Below are 19463 nucleotides of genomic sequence, written 5' to 3' on the forward strand. Positions count from 1 at the left end.
AATTTAATCTAATAGAATATAGATTTAAACATCTTTTATAAGACATCTTATTTTAGACTCATACTCAAAACAATGCATGTATACAGCTTATGAGTGTATAATTAATTTTCTTTTCACAGAATCATTATTATGAAACTAAACACAGGTAGCTAGCTTCTAGCTCAGACCTGCTTTATGGACTAGCAGTTTCTAAAATTTCTGAAAACGTCAGCATGCCCAGCATCTCCTAAGGGGAAGCATGGAGTTGTAGTAGAAAACCTCCTTCACCTTGCAGTGTAATAGTGAGAAGAGATTAGCCGAGTGTGAAGAGCAGGACTGTAGCATGAGGTCATTGAAATTTATCGCCATTCCCATCTCCTCCGGTTAATGAGGCCGTCAGCTTTGTCCCCTTTACACTCGTGTGATTTACAAGCCTAGTAAAAAACCCAGCCTGCTGTACCAAGTCACTTTGTGCTGATCATGCACAGTGTGGATGTGAGAACAGTGCTGTGTATGACATAGCTAGCTGATGTCTTCTCTCCTGGTACTTGTGTGTGTGTGTGTGTGTGTGTGTGTGTGTGTGTGTGTGTGTGTGTGTGTGTGTGTGTGTGTGTGTGTGTGAGAGAGAGAGAGAGTGAGAGAGAGAGAGAGAGAGAGAGAGAGAGAGAGAGAGAGAGAGAGAGAGAGAGAGAGAGAGAGAGAGTAACACATTTTACACAGACACATTATTCATTCAGAGGTCAATGAGCCGTTTCAGATTAGGCTTCTAATTGCTTACAGGATGACTTGTGCAGTGCGGTAATCCTCTGTATGCACCAGCAGAGCTGTTGTAAAGGTAATCCTCTTACTGCAGAGCTCACACAGGGGTCTAACAGAGCTAATATTCCGGACTTCACCTTAAATGGTGAGAGAGTCTGTATTTAAAAATGGCTTCCTTAGATGTACTGGAGGGTGAAGTTATGACTAATGGGATAGGTGGAAATGTTCAGAAAGATATAACTAGAGAGATGTGAAATGAAACAATAGACAAACATTATAATGGGTTTAATAGCCAATATTAATACTGATCAATTTACTATAAAGTATTTCATATTATATCTTAAAATTAAGTCTTAAAAATATAAGATAAAAGATTAAACACTCAGTGACTGAAATCCTGATTTTAAGTCACCTATGAATCTGATATTCCTCTTGTTCCTTAATATTACATTATATAAACTATTATTCCAGAGTTGATGGTTGAGATAAAAAAAATTTTTTTGCAAGTTATGCTCCAAGTGATCTTAGGGATTAATAGTGGGCTTTTTTTCAGGCTATAAGATCCTCTCAAGTGATGCATTATTCATTAATATGTATTCTTAGCCAATGCACGAGATGGCATGAATGTCCTATGGGTTATTAAAATGATACTCTGGATCATTCTGATCTGCTGAAATATCATACCTTGAAGGCGTGATATGCTTTGAGTATAATTGTGCAACAAAACCCCAACAATACAAAAAACGCATAAAGCAGCAGAAAAGAAGCTCTGAGGGTAACTGCTTTATTAATGACCTTCTTCAGTGCCATTATGGGCACTAACGTTTTCTTCTCCTACAGCATACAAGTGCATCACAGACCAACGTGAGCGGATAGAGGAGATTCTGCCTCTGGTGTTGGGGCTCATTCTGGGCCTCATCGTCGTCATCACCGTTATTATCTACCACTTCCATCTCAAACTGACGGCTCATCAACCCCAGCTGCCCCGCGACCGCTCCCTCTACAAGCACATGTAGAGACTGTCTATGCACTGTGACCAAGGCATGCCATTGGGGTAACAGTCCGATATCCGCAAACATTTTGCTTGATGCTTCTGTGAAAACTTGATGAGTTTTTCCATCATTAATGTCCGCTGCCTAATAGTCCGATCCCTCGTGTTTGAGATTTCTTTTTAAATTGATCATTTTGCTGATAAAGATGTTGAAATATTAAAAGATATATTTGGCACGTTGTGCAAATATTTCATGTTGTGCCAATGCCATGTTGTATATCTCAGTGTGTAATGTGTGATAAACTGAAGGGATTTCTGTTTCATTAAAGTGAAAGCAAATTCATGAAGGTATTTTGAGATTAGATAGATTATATGATATATGAATTATGGTATGAAAAGTTGAATCATGCAAAATTTGTGTGCAAAATTCTATTTAAAAATAAACTATTTTGTGTGTGTCCAGTTCTCTGGTTTTGATTTGACATTGATGTTACACGCACTTGTATTTTACTACCCTGTATGCACACCCTGTAGTTTACTACCATTCATATAACTACAGAAATTAAAAGGTGTCAAAACATTTCAAATAATAATTAATATTGTAAAAAAAAAAAAAAAGGGGGAGGGCGGAATGAAAGGAGGGAGCAGTGCTGGATTTTGAGGCTAGCAGAAATGGAGTATTGATCTAACTCTTTGGTTAGATCTTCTAGCTTGTATTGGAAATGTCATACGAAGAAAATTAAAGAAAATAGATGGATGATCACACCTGTGTTTGCCTCTAGAACTACAACACTATCGTTCATCTTAACTCCGCCTCATGTATTACAAGCTTCATTATCCACTAAAAAATCAAACCTTAATTGTAATGTTTACTGTAAGTAAACAAATCTCTATTCACAGTTCATTCCTTTTAGTAGTTTCTTATGTTAAGTAGTGTGAAGTACAGAAGAGACTAAATTGAAGGTGTATCATTTCATTTATCATAAAGTTTCCTGTGTTCATCCTAGAACTCCTAATCACAATATGCTCATACAAAATATCCTTATAACATGTGTAGTGCAGGATTTTACTCTTCTACTGTATACAGTGATGATTTATAATCCCACTAGAAGAGGATGGGTCCTGTATTCTCTTCTACTCTATACTAATCATTTACAATCATTTACAATCTCCACAAATAAAATGGAATAGAATTCACACTCTCTAATCTCCACGTTTATATTATTTTATGGCTATTTAAAGCTCATTTTAATTACGTCTCTTACGTTTTTTAATTGGCTCACTGTGTATTATAGGCTGACATGTTAAACCCAATTTCAATTAAACATGTCTCTTAAATTGTGCACTAAAGAACGCTGCAGATATTTCTCTTTTTCTTTTTTTTATTGAAACCAGCTTTACTGTTGACACACATGCAAGATCACTGTACAAAGCGACACGACAGTTAGATATACTCATTCATATCTGACCATTCATCAGGTTTTGCCAGAAGCAGACACACTGTTCATATTTACAGATCACAGTGAGTAATGGGAATAGAAACAGGATCGCAGGCTGAGTCATAGACACCGTGTGCCACTTACAGGAAAGATCAGCACTGAAATGTAAATAAGTCAAGCATGTAAGTATTGCTAGGATTTTATGTGACTGCTTCCTGGATGAGCATAAATTCTTAAAGGTAGTACCATTTTTTCAGTGCTTTAAAAAAAAAAAAAGTGTTATTTTGGAAGTAAGAAACAGATGCGAATGTAACTGTGGTTCTTATTGCTTGTCTGATTCAGCCTGCTTGCATGATATAACCAACATCGCTCTTTATATGTATTCAAAATGAGAACAAGAAACGCAAAAAAGGCCACACTACTGAAAAATAAAGCTTCAGTTCAAAAATAAATAATACTTTAAAACAGCATACAAAATTCTGGCAACACCTCTCTCCACACTCACTGGAATTTCTGTCTATAAATGTCGGATAAATAAATATATTCAGGTTTCTTTGACAGCTAAGGATGTGTTTAGTGAGGATATCTTAGTCAAAAATGGATTATAAACAGTAGGAAAGATCTTTTGCAGAAACTCTTTAATTCTATTCAATACTGCCCATATCACAATGGTTACATCACCACAAAATACTGAAGATTATCAAAACTGTACAGAGAAATCTTACAAGTCCTCTAAAATACATTTTCATTGTTAGTTTGAAGAGATGTGAAAAAGGAGATGCTCTTCCCTCATTAGTGTAACAGTCCTATTTGTTTTCTACTAATCTGCTGTATAGCCCCTCTTATCTCCTGAAAAACCATCATTAGTTAATTTTGCATTCAGGGCCAGAGCCCGTGGATCGGCTGTCGCTCATCAGTTGCGCAGCTTATCAGGATTACTGAGGCTTCCCACTGCCTCAACTCAAGACTGCAGCTACTACAGTACGATTCTCACCAGGGAGTCAGAACACACGGCACACACATAACTCCCACAGCCTGGTCACTAGCTGGTTAATAAAGATCCAGACACCACCGGTGAAACCAGCGGCACTACTAATGGCCATGGAATTCACTGCAGTGTGGTGTTTTGTTTATTTATTTTGTATTAATAGATAGCTTTATCATTTGTGTTATCTAAACTACATATGGTTACAAGTGTCAGTGTGGTTTTTTTCCACAGGTTACATATGACTGGGTAAGTAGTAGTGTACTGCATGTATTGGTCAGCGATGGCGATAGTGCCTCATAAGAGGAACGATGCACGAGGGAGGGCCTGAGAGCTTGAGGAAGGGGTGCTGCAAGAGCTCCTGTGCTGTGGCCCGCTGTGAAGGTTCCCTCACCAGCATCAGGTCCAAAAATGCTCTAAGCACCGATGACACCTGAGGAAGCAGGGATAGACGTCATAATGTTCACTGTATAACACTGTATAGGTGTTATATTTGTAAAGTTCATAGCTGTTGCCTTAAGGTCTTTATTCAAAAGCTGCACATACAATACATTTAAATTAAATATGCATAAAAATATGATTATGTTCTGGCTACGTCTAAGTTCGACACACTAACACTATTTCCAGTCACATTTTCCAAAATCATTTACTTATAAACGGGTGTATATTTTAAAACAATCCCCAAACATAGAAATGACACACTGTGTTTTTTAAAAATACATCACAACATGTCATTTTATACCACTACAATAATATATTTACTAATGTTTTTCTAAATGTACAAGAAAATATATCTAAATCCTTGACTCTCATTCAAAACAGCAGGATATAGGATATACTATATAGGAATACAATACAGATATATTTGAATATATTCCTATGTAATATATCCTATATCCTGTATTCTTTAAAAAAAAAAAAAGAAAACCACATAATTCTCTGCAATTTTAGACTGTATATAAAAAGGGAAAGCACCTGTAGTATTTTCCTTATTATGAAATTCTGTATTAATGGTGCCATGTGCTCACCTTGTGTGATTCTTTTAGCCGAGGTGGGAGGTTGTCTCGGATTCTCCTCATGGCCTGCAGCGGAGGTTCATTGAAATACGGTGGTTCCCCGTCCACCATCTCAATCACCATGATCCCTAGAGACCAAATATCAACCTAGAACACCAAAGCAAATATTAGTTTGTGAACCTTTTTTGCCCCGTTTGTTCTGGACATGTACTCTCATTATGAACTAGTCTATTATACACAGCTATTGTAGCTTTGTACATTAATGTGAAGTAGAAATGTAGCACAGAATTGTAAGAAACAGACTGTAAAATTTTCCATTAATTACCTCAGTGCCGTATGGCAGCCTGGAGATGACCTCGGGTGCCATCCAGTACGGTGTTCCAACCAAGGACTTTCGCTTAGGCACGTCTTTTGAGACTTGAGCACAAAAGCCAAAGTCAGAGAGCTTTATCTATAAAGTGGGAAGGAGAGAAATCGTCTTTAACTGATGCTAACTGGTAACTGATAACTGAGTTTTAAATAATAACATTTGTGTTAGGAATATAACTGAATGCAAACACATACAAATAGTATTTATTTATTTATTTATTTATTTATTTATTTATTTATTTATTTATTTATTCAGAAAGCTATAAAGGCTCATAGGGCATCATGGGACAAAAAGCAGCACCAAAAATTCACAGGAGTGGAAGAATTCTGCACATTATCACTCATTAATTTACATCCTTTCACCTAATTAGGAGCTAGGTGACAAGATTTAATTACTCAGTTACATGAGTTGGTAATTAGTCTTGATTACTTTCCCTGTCTCAAAAAGCAGGGTGTAGATTTAGAGTGTATATTTGCTTGTTTGACAATGGGTCTCTCTTAAAATATGTAATACTACACTCCGGTAGGGGTTTTATAAAAGTTCTTATAGGGTTCTATATGTCCACAATCTATAAGTCCTCTCGGGGAAACCTTAAGGTTCTGTGTACAGTAGGTCCCTACAACAAAAGCATGCTGTTCCAAAGGGTGCCGTTGCCCTAATGCCATCATCTTCCCACATATCCTAGAGTTAGTGTAATGTAAGAGCAATTATATACTAATAGATAGATAGATAGATAGATAGATAGATAGATAGATAGATAGATAGATAGATAGATAGATAGATAGATAGATAGATAGATAGATAGATACTTGAAATGATTATTTAAGCTTATGATTATTCAATTAACTGATTGATTATTTCTATATGTTTTTTGTTTCATTATAAAAAAATAAAAAAATAAAATAATAATAGTAATAATAATAATAATAATGATAATAATAATAATAATAATAATAATAATAATAATAAACAGTTTCATTAGTAGCAGTAGTAGTGTTTGTATTATTATCAGCAGTATAAAACTGAAGATCACAGTGCTCACTCTGAGAGGTGCAGCTAAAAACATGAACTCACCCTGCCATCACTAGTGAGGAGGATGGAGTCACTCTTTATGTCTCTGTGGATGACACCTTGTGTGTGGAGATATGAGAGGGCTTTCAAAACTGACAGACACACTGTGGCAATCTGCTCCTCATTCATCCTGTCAGGAAAATACAGTAAACACCATGAGATTCCATTTAATACACATTTTTACAGCAGCCAAAAAAAAAAACAAGCTGATAAGAGTCGGAATGACAGTGTATGAAATTCAGTATATATATATATGCAAATACATAATAAAAATGCTCATGAATATAATAGTGTCAAAATAACTACACATTATGGCAACTGACAAGTACGAAAAACATAATATAGAATTTTTTTTACAGAAATACATTTGATATTGGTGGCAATGATATGATGTAAATGTTCAGGTGGCTGATATCTACTGCTAAAACTGTCTACTGCTAAACTCCTTTGGTATTCTGTATTAAATCTTAAAAGTTTTAATTTTGTGTCTTTGCTTTAGAAAGTATCACTGTACAATAAATGGTTACCTGTTGTTGTGTGTTGTTGAAAGTGCAGTTAAAACATAGTTAAATCATAACTACAAATCACTGCAGATTGGCTTGCTAACTAGTATCCAGTTTACTCACTGGTGAACTGTCTGATGAATAATAAAGGCCATTACCATTTTTTTAAACACCAAATATCCAGCATCAGAAATAAAAAATAGTTAATAATCTTTATATTTTTTCCATTTAAAACCCAGGCATTAGAAAGCTTCATGAACGGTTCACAAACAGAAGCTTTTTCTAAGAATTTGAATGCTACAGTACAGAGAATTTAAATCTTAGAGCCACTTTGAAATCTGTCATTCAACATAAAACACAATGTCTAAAAATGTTGTGCACAAAAGCCTCTTAGACAAAATACCTGCTTATTAAACCTACAACAATGACAAAAACCTACTTTGTAATTTTAATACACGTATCAGAAATACTGCCCAGTCCTCGACACACAAACACACGCACATACACACACACACACACACACACACACACACACACACACACACACACACACACACACACACACACACACACACACACCTGCAGGAAGCAGTGTCATTTCAAACCTTATCATTAACAGCACATGTACAGTAACGCAAAGACAATAGCAGTGCTGTTGAGGCAGCAGTTGTTCAGAGGCAGCACGTCTGATTGAGCAGCACATCGGCTGTAAGAGCACGAACATGAGGGCCAGCTGTCGGGGCGGCTCCCTTGTTCCCTTCTTCTCCCTGCCTGCAGCCTTCACAATGCACTCAAGGGGAACCCTTTGTCGTACCATTTGTTTATTGACGCCCCCACACTTTGAAAAAACCTGCTCCCCCTTACAGACAAGAGGTTTAATGATCTACACACGCAGTGTATACAGTATGCCCATAATTACATTTCTTGCACGGACGATGGTCATGCAGATGTATCTGTAGGCAAACCGCTTGTCAAGAACAAACCATAATCATTACTTTGTAAATGTGCAAAAGAAACAAAAGATTAAAAAAAAAAAACTCCAATTCTCTGTTCTCTGGCTCAGATACACATACAAATGCATTACAATCTATCGCCCACCTGTGTAAAATCTACTGCTGTCACGAGTTTCATTTCAGCCTGGGTTTAATTGGTATCTGGGTGCTGTTTGAACATCCTACACAGTCACGCCGTTTGGCAATGTGCACTCTGTCTTGGCAGCTCCAGCAAATTGAGCAGAAAACAGCTGGAAAGAGCAGCACACCTTCAGACAGGAGGAAAAACTCAGCACGCTTCCCTGTGGTCATAGCCATCACATGTAAAATGTGCTTCCATTTCCATTTAAATGCCACTTTTTCCTATAAACCCATAATGTAATGTAATAGCACTGTAAACCCTGAATGCAACCAGCATAAGTGTAAAAAGCTCACTTCTTTTCTTAAAATGCACAGAACTAAGCCTGTATGCCATGGAACTGCCAATGTAAAGAGCTTGATGTGTTCCACGCTGCTCATTGTAATAATGATTTAATCCCTGTCTATTGTTCACCTACTCTGAATGCTCATATCTCTTTCTCTGTGGTCGCTTTGTTAACACAGCCTCTATCACTCAGAGTGTGTAGGAGTACATATTAGCATTACACTCGCAGAAACAACAGGCTTTTTTCTACACAGCTTTCCATTACCAAGTCAAACAGAACATGATACATTGAAAACAAAGAGAATTTAAAGTGAAAGCAGCTGAGCTCACACCTCCTCTATGACTAATGAAGAGTCTGCTAGTGATCTCAGGACTTCACACAGACGAGTCTGCCCACCCTTCTGAAAGCATGCAATTAGATCCCAACACCGTGCCACATGAGGCTGATGTACACTGCCAATGACTGTAATTATAAATACACTCTAAGTGGGCGTAAACACACAAGCTGTTTAAAACCCAAACTCAGCAAAAGCAGATTTTGGAGATATTCAACTTACATGTGAAAATGCACACCTTACATTCACAAACTAAATGCTATACTTGTCTTCATGACTTAGGGCAATTTAACAAAGCCAAGCCACCTTCTGGCATGTTTTGGGAAGGTACAGTAGGAGGAAAGTGGAGAACATGTGTGGAGGAACCCAACATGGACATGGGGAGAACCTGTACACAGGCAGGAACCAGAGGTTAGGACTGAACCTTGGAGCTGTGAGACATTAACACTGCCTGCTACTCCACTCTGTCACCCAGCTTCATTTAAGCATGAAAAATATAATGAAACTATTGTTATACCTTTATCATTTAAATGACAATCTGATGTCAATTAAACATGTGAACGCAATCAACTGGACAAGATCTAGTATGATTCCTCACGTGTAAACAAAAGCCAGTACATTTCCTTGTGAGATGGTTGATGATAAAGAGTGTGTTAAGTAAATGAAATGTCAGGAAACTGAAGCAACTGAGAAACAAACGTTTGGTTTGGTCAAACGTTGGTCAAACGTGCTGAACATGAAATTATTTGACAGATAAATTACGCAGCCTGGCATAAATAATTTCAATCAGCAGCAGGCTCTTAGAATACAGTGTGTACAGAAGAAAAAATCTGTGTAAACAACTCGAAGTACTTGAATTTAAATACATTTATTTTAATGTATGACGGTCAAGGGCATCGATTTGGGTAGGGACGGTAGGGACATGTCCCTACCAATATCCAGGGAACACTCAATTGTCCCTAGCAATAATTCAACCAAGCTTATATATATTTATACATAACCACTGATGTCTGTCTGTGCCTTGTGCTTTTTTACTTATTTCAAAACATTTACTTATTTAAACATTTATCCAGGAATCATTAAATAAGATGAAAAATATTTTACAACGGCGTTCTGTAAAAAATAGCGCAACTAGTGGGACACAAACGGTTAACAGATCTACCCCCTGCAATGAATCCCGCCTCTGTAACTCACCTCTATAAAAGGATTGGCCTTTGCCTTTTTTGAGTCCTGCCTCTCTTTTAATAATATGTTTGATTGGCTTTGTCTTTCTCGCTAATGTGTTGAGGTCGGCTGCAGCTATATTCCGTTGTATGAAGCAATATGCAACGTGATTATGCAGGCTACCGGTATGTGAGGAAGAAAGTATTCTTATAACAACAGTTTTATGCACAAAATACGGGGAATGTTGTCCCCACCAATGTCAAATAAATTATGTCCCCACCAATGTCAAATAAATTATGTCCCCACCAATGTCAAAATCAAACTTTCGCCATTGATGACGGTACTTTCCTAGCAAGTGTGAGCACGTGCTTGTCCACTTTTGTTAGACCCCGGCTTAACCACTGTGCACCTTTACCTTGTGTGTGTGACAATATCTGTTAAAGCCCCTCCTTCCAGGAACTCCATCACCACCCAGAGCTCGTCTCCAACCAGATAGCTGTTATACATGTCCACCACGTTTTCATGATGGTAGTCCCTCATAATCACCACCTGAAGCAAACAGACAAGTTAGAAAATTCAAGAAAAAGAAGCTCGATCATAAAGTGCTGTTCAAAACAAGACGTGGCTTTGTCTACACAGTTCAAGAATACACATTCTACAAAGAAGTTATTAAAGTATTGGTATTAACAGGACGGTTTCAAAATACATTGCTGTACGACTGATTATTGCATCTATCTGATATACTGTAACTATAGCGATGAAAGTAAAGATAGTTATATGTGCTCTCTGAAACACAGGGTTTGTTTACTAACATTAAAATTCATACATATGCAAAGAACGGTTTTCACTGCAATGATATTTATTCAATAATAACAGTGGAGTAATTAAGATTAGCAAAAAATATTAAGAACATCAGAAACATGTTCACAAATGAAACCACCAGATCTTAGTGCCACTTCCTAGGAAGCGTGTAAGTGAGGACAAATGAAGCATTTCTGAATTTTCATTAGAGGCTCAGAAAATAGAAACGGAACACAAGCACATATACTTTGGAAAGCATTTTTATAATGTTTAATCATTTTCATTCTGAGACCATTCACTAAGATTACAAAGAAATACAGTTTATGCATTTAATAAATATTTTCAGTCATATTCCCTTAATGTGGAATCTTCTTTTCTAATTCTTAGAATATATAGATAGACAGAAATTTTAGCCCCAGATGAATGTTTTTGCAGTTGTTTGGGCTTGCTCTTGTTTTCCACCTTTCATTATTAGTTAGCTAAAGTTTGCCTTGTATAGAATATTAACTGTTTTGTTTACTAGCATAGCCATCAGCTTAATGCCTAACAGGTCCAGATTCCAATAATCAATGAAACAATAATAACAGCCATATTTGTTCACTCTCCTTCACCTCATTAAAGAGCAGCTCACGCCGCTGCTGTTTTCTCAGGTCCATCTTTTTGACAGCCACCTGCTTGCCGCTGTGCTTCTCTGTAGCTATGCACACAATGCCTGTGGAGCCCTCGCCAATCTTCAGGAAGTTGTCCAGATATTCACGTGGGTCGCCTGGATTCACTACAAGCTGCAGTGCAGCACGGAACTGCTCATGAGAGACACGTGAGGGTGGTGGAGGCTCACAGGATGAGCCCCAGTATCCAGGGGGGATGTAGGGTGAGGAGGGCTGGGAGTGGGCACCCTGAGGGGTGTACGGAGGACTAGGCTGAGATGGAGGGTGGTGGTATGGTGATGGCTTGTAGTGGAAAGGAGGTGGGTACTGAAAGCTAGGTGGATAGCCCATCTTGGCATGGCTCTGAGGTAGTTTGAAGGGGCCACGCGGATACGTCTCAGCTCCTGGCACTTGCGGGCTTCCGTCCCGTGACATTCTGTCATATTCACCCTGTTCACGAGAGCACAGACGAAATTTTTAACACTACAACAAAGAAAACAACCATATTTAGGCAATATGACAGACCTAATGCTTTGTAGATATTTAGCACATGACTGAAAATAATTAAGTACTTACATAATCATTAAAGGTTATCATTTTAATATTGTAAAGAAAAATGCAACAATAATACATCAAGAAACAGTAAGTTTGTTTGAAGACCAGAGAAAGCAAAAACCACTTTAATACAGTGTTCCTGTTCTGTCCTCTGCCTGTATGCAGTCAGATTTTAAATAATCAGGTGTTAATTAAAATCTTGAAAAAAAAAATTATATCAATATAATCAGAATTATTATTAAAACAGAGGATACGGCAAAAGATCATAAATTGTTCCCAAAAACGTTGTGTGAAACTACTTCAGATTTTATGCAGGAGCACGGTGATTATATCATTTATCACACACGCACGAGTCTCAGCAGGGTCAGGATGGGCGAGAAATTAAATTACATTAAATGTGTTAAGCCTGTTCCTCAAAAGATATTCAGTCGGACATGACGGGGAGACTCCTTTAAGATGCCTGATGAGAATCCTGTTACGATGTGTAATTATGGCCATTTAGCCAATCACATTCTGCTGATGGAGGAATCGCACTTATGGGATGGAGGAGCCCCGAGACCCCCTCATACAGTGCTGCAATCGTTCCCCGACTGGCTGTCAGCCAGGGCTCTCCTCACCCATGTTCGTTAAACGCACATTAATCTGAATTTGGCAGTATAATCAACAGCCCAACTGGACTGTGAAATTGAATTCTGTGGTGGAACATCGCGCGGGCCGTTTTTATGCAAAGCCTGCAGAAAACGACTGTGCCACAACGTCAGTCTGTCACATTGAGCCCCCCAGTGTGTGCATTTGTGTGCGTGTGTGTGTGTGTGTGTGTGTGTGTGTGTGTGTGTGTGTGTGTGCGTATGAGTGCATTTCCCCAAGCACTCTACACTTAAACAGTGGTCCACAACAGCAGGAAAAAACTGCATTGCCTGAAATTTCTATGCTGAGTGAGAAGAACACAGTGGCTTTTTCCAAAGCATCTGATTAAATCAGAAAAAGTCTCTGTTACAAACAATTAAATGTAGTTTGGTGAATCCTTTTCACGATACTAATAACAAATCCTTTATAGCACTTATAGTTCATTCAGCATAAATAACTACTTTATCTGGGCAGGGTTATGATGGATATAAAGCATTTGACTGAAACACTGTGCATAAGACAGTAATACACGCTGAATGTATATACACCAGTGGATATGTGAGGTAGCTACACGACCTGCTGGACCACTGTACCACCTCACAGTGCCAAGGTCATTTACAACAAAGTTGGCACAGTTCAAAGTATTGGTCTGTTATCTAGATTCAAAAACATGTAAAAAGAATCTAAATATTCTTAATCTCTTAGTGTGCTTTGAAACATTATTCTGGAGTCTAGGACCACAATAGATAAACCTCTACCACAAACGGTGTTTCAGCCTCTGCAGTTTTAGGAGCTCAGCAAGATGAGGTCAAAAATATGCAGCTTATTCTTCTGTAAGAGACAAATCAATTACAGAGATTCACTAAAGCAAGCACAGTTATATGTGTATAAAGCCTACTGAGCTTTGTGTAGCCTTTCCTCAGTGTCTTAGATGAATTGCTGTTATCTGTAAAGCTACCTGTGTTCCATTAATTGATTTCTGCACCACTCTCCTAAAAGTAATTGTGTGTCTATGGCAAGTAGATTAAGTGGTGACATGAAATCCATCACCAGGCCAGCATGATAAAGTACATGGGCATCATGGACATGATTTGGCTATCGACAGTGTTTGGGTACAAGTGAGAAAGAAAGCCCCATGTTTAGTTTTTCATGTAATTAGAATCATACTTAAAAAATACCAATAGATTCAATATTGGATCTTTTCATTACAAAATACTGTGAAAATGGCAACACTGGGTGGAGAAGAAGAAACATGAAACTCCCAGAAACCCACAATCCTGTGACATACAGTATTAATACCATGGTGTTTAAATATTAAAGTCAGAAGAGAATAAACACTTGTTTGATATTTTTCCACAGAAGCTTCATGGACTTTCCTGATGCTCTACATCGATGCAGAACATTCTGCATTTTCTACTGCTGTGATTGGTCCCTTAAATAAAACAAAGTTTAAACTTTCCCCTAAATTCAACCTAATTTCATATCAATTCTCACATAAATAGTACAGATGTGTAACTTCTACAAACTGCTGCAGCAAAATTAAACTGCTGTTCTCATGCCAGGATATACTGCCCTTTATTTTCAATATGATGGATTCGCTTTTGAGTCCTCTTAAGGGTTCCTCCTGAATTCTCAGGTAGTTTTTCTTTTCGACTATCACCCAGCCCCATTCAAAACCCTATCCCTTGCTCTTTAAGAATCTAAATCTACATCCAGCCTTCTTTACAGCTGCTTTGTAATAAAAAAAAAAGTGCAGTGAGCTACTTCAAGTAATATGTAATACAACATGGCTTTCCACAAGACTCGGTATTATCATTTTGTAACAATTATCGTTGTTATTAGTTTCTATCCAGCTATTTTGATGTGTCATCCACAAACATAATGATTTTTTTGTCAGCACATATGATGTATAATTAAACTTAGTAGCTTATAAGCTTCAAAAGCACACCAATGCACAATAAAAGACAGTAACCTACAAGCTTAAATGAATAGAATCTTTTTAGAATAGATTTTTTTTCATTTCTATGAAAACTGAAATGTAAATGTTGGCCACTTTGTCTGTCTGCCAAAAGGTTGCTGATGTAATCTGATTGTAATTCTATAAAACCAAAGGCTACAGTTAATACCAAGCCTGTAATCTTGAACTTATTAATTTACATTTGAGTCCCGTTTAATGAACATCTATGGAAATAACACATGCTAATTCCACATAAAGCTAAGCCCTTTTGTCTTGTTAAATAAGCCTCAGTTCGTCCTGTGCTTTAATTATTATTTGTGTTTATGTTTTTAATACTTATCTTGATCAAGATGATTGAATTTGAATAGCAAAACTTGTACTTAACAATCTGAGATATATAAGGATGACATAGAGATGACTGAACGGATTACCTTGCCAATGATCTGGGAGGCAGAAGTGTTTTCAGAAAGACGAGGGTAAGTGTAGGAGCTGTATGGCCCGTGTGGTGCAGCCTTGAAGGTAGCGATGCCGTAGGGCAGACTGGGCTCCTGTAAGCCAGAGCCTGATCTGGAGCGCTGCCGTATGGCTGGCTGGGGACTTGTCTGACAAATGTAGGATGACTTTGGCCTCTTTTCGTAGTCATCCCTTAATGCTGCAGTATAGATTCCTCCGCCCCAGTCACCATCCGGGTAGTTGATCTGCTCGCTGTGTAAGGAGGCCCGTGATGGCGTTCCCAATGGCTGCTCGCGGTAATCCTGACTGGATCCTCCCAGAGAGGCTCTGTAATAGTTCCTAGTGACACCTGCCGCCATCTCATCCGTGGACAGACGCACCTTGCTCTCTAAGTAGGCGTGGTAGTCTGGTGGCATTTTGGCATACTCTGAGGACTTCTGTGGCATGGCATCTGGGTAGAAATGGCTGCGAATGGTGTGGCCATTCTGTTTGAAGGAGAAGCGGTAGTGGCGCCCCACCGCCCACTCACCATCGTATGCACCTTTGTCCCGCTCCAGTGGGAAGTCTCTGCTACTGTCCAGATCGCAGGAGTATCGGGCAAAGTAGTGACTGAAGCCGTTCTCCTCTGGTCCACTGCTGCTGGCGTTTGCCGAAGCTATGGACAGCTGCTTGACTGAACTGGCCTGGTGGGCTCCTGGTGGGCTCTCTTTGCGCAGAGAATTGGAGCGTGTCACTGATATGTTGTCAAACTCTTCAAGTAATCCATTGATGGAAGCATCCTTGGGTGGTTTGCTGCCCCGAACGATGGTCTAAAGAGAGAAAGTAACAAAGAGTAAGTGACCTGCTTGATTAAGCCCTGGGCTTAGAGGATGCAATGACCACTAAATTACCAGAAGAACATATGCTTCTGTTTGGAAACAGTGAAAAATATTTCACCAAACAAGCAATACAAGGTGCTTGTTGCAATTTGACCCAGAAAATGATTACCATAAATATCAGTGGGAGTCTGACAAGAACGCGCTATAGTAATCTCAAAATTTGGCACACTGCGGCTTTGAGCAGAACAGCTTTCATCCTAAACAAACAGAGCCTCTGCACATCCCATTCCACCCCTACCTAAGAGCATTTCACAGCTATGCTATGACTCATACTAAGCTCTTTACTCACAAGTGTAGTAAAATAAAGCAGTGGAATATTTATTATTTTACCCTCTCTCGAGCCAAACGTGTTCCTTAAATGCTAAAGACACAGGACAGATATAAGAGATTTTATGTGTGTGTGTGTGTGTGTGTGTGTGTGTGTGTGTGTGTGTGTGTGTGTGTGTGTGTGTGTGTGTCTTTGTAAAATGTGTAACAACACTGCAAGCTTGAGATCACATAATGATTATATGAGAAATAATATGATGTTAGCACATGAGTCAACAAAGATGTTATGGGAACCAATCAGCTCTATGCTGCACCCTTCCTCTGTTTAAGTGATATTATTTAGACACTTCTTTTTAAATAGTACTAACCAGCTGTCCAAGAACCTCTCAGCAGGTCCAGATGTACATTTCTCGCTTTTATAACGACAGCATTATGTACTTTTAATATTAAAAATGTCTTGAAAATACATTTTTCATTTAGGTATAACATACTGCAAAAAGCAACAAAGCTCTTCTTGTGTTGCAAGCCACAGGGCTTCAAGAACACTGGTGTCAGTCGTTGGTCAAGTGGAACCGATGGTGTATCAACCCACCGAACACACATAATTTAAGTTCAGGGGGAAATGTCATTGAGACCAGCAAAGTTAAATTGCCTTCGGGAATCATATTCAACAATATCACCACACTGACATATAGTGTAAGGTGTGTTTTTAATTTACAATATATAAAGATCAAATCGTATGCAACACAACATATCTGATGCTGTGCACAGAAGTTCACAAAGCACTGTAATAACAATCCATACTTTAGAAACATTCATTGAAACAGGGGATCCATTAAATGTTTATTGACAGCTGCAACTCAACCTGCATGGCTGATATGCTTCAAGTGTTAAGTTTAAGGCAGGAGTTTATAAATCTCCAGGACAGGACAGTCACATCACAACAGTGTCATTAAACCAAGTCCTATCCATCTCTATAATGTAGTTGTCACTAAAAGATGGGGTCACACACCAACCTGAGCCTAAGGCTTCTGATCAAAACACAGCTCACATTATAAGAACACTGTCAGTGGACTACTGCAACAAAACACAACAGAATGTCTCGAACAGACCAGACCTATCAGCTTATCAGCATATCTGTCCACCTGCATCCATCACTGACTTTATATGAATTTCTATACTAATAACATCGATAGGTGGATTTGTTCTTGCAAGTACATCACACCTAGAAATCTACTGTTAAATGTGAATTTAATAGTACGGAAAAATCGATGACTTAAGTTTGTCAAAGCATGTTTTGTTAAGCAATTTAAGAGTCTTCTTGATAGAATAATTGACAAACTATAAGCAACTTTTGTAAGGCAGCAATATACTCTGCTTTTTCCCCTTGAGAAAGCCCAGCAGGTTCTATAAAAGCCATTAAGAATTACGTCAAACAAGTATGAACATGAATTGCACATTTTCTGCTTAATTCATCTGATGCCAAGCAGGAGAAGATGGAGTGTTTATTACTGGAGAGAAAAGAAACTAGGTCTAGAGTGAAAATCAATAAGCACGGAGAAGCACAAAAGGGGAGAAAAAAAGAGGGAGAGAGAGAGAGGAAGGCAAAGGGAGGAGGTGAAGTGAGGTTAATTGTGTGCCAAATCAATGTCAAGCTCCAGAATCCAACTCAGTTTTGGAAAACTGCCCATTCGTTTGAATTAGGTGTCTGATAATGCCGGAGTACCAAGTACTACTTCCACATACTCTCTCTCTCTCTCTCTCTCTCTCTCTCTCTCTCTCTCTCTCTCTCTCTCTCTCTCTCTCTCACATTGTTTTGTAAGAGTGGTAAATTCAGCACTGTACTCTCCTCCTCTCTGCTGGCTTCTGTGACAGGAGCCATATTTCACCTGGGTTCTGTCTCTGGCCTGTCCTGCTGTGATAAGGTGTAATAGATCCACTCACGGCCCCGACAACGCTGTCGTCTGAAGGTAAGTGAGGAAATGAAATGAGGGAACATGAGAGTAGTGAACAGGTGGAGGAGGAGTGTGGGAAAGAATGGGCTCACCAGAAGATAAGCAAAGGATTAACCTTGAATGTAATGAAGTGAGTGTGTTGGGGGGTGTAATTAATGACCCTGCCTCTAGCAGAGCTCAACACCACTACCTTTCCTCAAAACACTCGGATGAGGCTCATAGAAGACGACGGTGTGTAGGTCAAAGGCGGTGCATGCTAACAATGTCATGCTATTTAAATGAGGGGTTTCACACTGGGGCTCACAAAATTAATCTTCGCAGAATGCTGTTTCAAAATAAATTGTCAACTACTGATGAGGAGCCCATTCCCAATAAACTTGTTAACTCCAGAAAAGTTAGTGAGATGACAAAAGAAAAAACTAAATGTGTATATTTAAAGGCAAATGTCATATTAATGTCATGTAATAACAGTGAGACTAGGGTCACTATATTGACACCCCATACACTTATGTCATCAAATGGTACTGTGAATTACAAATTTCTAGCTAACTACATTTACATTTACATTTACAGCATTTGGCAGACGCCCTTATCCAGAGCGACGTACATAAGTGCTTAAATCTCTAACATTGAATACATTAATGTTAGAGATTTAAGCATTTATGTACGTCCCTCTGGATAAGGGCGTTCGCCAAATGCTGTAAATGTAAATGTAAATGTAGTAACTAGCTACGAGTGCATCACAGGTAACTAGCAGATCTTCTGTAATCTTCCAGAACATCCTATTACCACGGTATATTTGTATCATTATATGCCTGGGACATGCAGAACACAAAAGGAGGGCAAACTACACACAGATCTAATCTCACAGATTTACTTATAAATTTGGCTCATGTCCTCTCTCTGACTCCATAAATTACAAAAGCAAACGTCAGGAAAATTGACTTTGTTAACCTTGAAGTCGTTGTCTGTTATACTCAATAATTAACAAATTGAGACCAGGGTTGCCGGGTCTGTGCCACGTCTTTGCCAGTCCAATGGACAAACAAAATCATCTTGGAAATAAGCTTGACTCAAAACCTAAACACTCAGAAAGCAGGATTAAAAAACATCACTCACTTCAGAAGCTTTTTCATTGAGGTTCTGAAATGCTCTTTTATTATTACTAAAACATACTAGCATACATTCACATAGAAACATATAACGCTAATATGAACGATAGGAAGAAGCATAACATCTATCACAAAACCCATTTGGCAACTGCCATAAATGTAGACACCAACTGACATGGTCAC

General features: G+C 38.5%; 2 protein-coding genes across 6 annotated transcripts in view; one reads left to right on the forward strand and one right to left on the reverse strand.

Annotated features, from left to right (window-relative positions):
- lamp5 (lysosomal associated membrane protein family member 5) overlaps nt 1-2158 on the forward strand; it is an 8247-nt gene extending 6089 nt beyond the window's left edge. Inside the window, exon 7 of the mRNA XM_027149806.2 lies at nt 1579-2158. Within this exon, the coding sequence (XP_027005607.1) occupies nt 1579-1754 (176 nt within the window). The 3' untranslated portion in view covers nt 1755-2158. The remainder of the gene's footprint in view (nt 1-1578) is intronic.
- A 946-nt stretch (nt 2159-3104) lies between these two features.
- Nucleotides 3105-19463, reverse strand: part of pak5 (p21 protein (Cdc42/Rac)-activated kinase 5) — a 49966-nt gene continuing 33607 nt past the window's right edge. For all 5 annotated transcript variants that reach the window (XM_047801886.1, XM_047801887.1, XM_047801883.1 and 2 more), the window contains 7 exons: nt 15047-15877; nt 11441-11926; nt 10444-10577; nt 6614-6740; nt 5495-5620; nt 5182-5316; nt 3105-4586 (listed from right to left, as the gene is read on the reverse strand). In XM_047801886.1, coding sequence (XP_047657842.1) covers nt 4431-4586; nt 5182-5316; nt 5495-5620; nt 6614-6740; nt 10444-10577; nt 11441-11926; nt 15047-15877 — 1995 coding nt within the window. In that variant the 3' untranslated portion in view covers nt 3105-4430. The remainder of the gene's footprint in view (nt 4587-5181; nt 5317-5494; nt 5621-6613; nt 6741-10443; nt 10578-11440; nt 11927-15046; nt 15878-19463) is intronic.

Source organism: Tachysurus fulvidraco, chromosome 16 (assembly GCF_022655615.1).
Source record: "Tachysurus fulvidraco isolate hzauxx_2018 chromosome 16, HZAU_PFXX_2.0, whole genome shotgun sequence".
NCBI classification, from domain to species: Eukaryota; Metazoa; Chordata; class Actinopteri; order Siluriformes; family Bagridae; genus Tachysurus; species Tachysurus fulvidraco.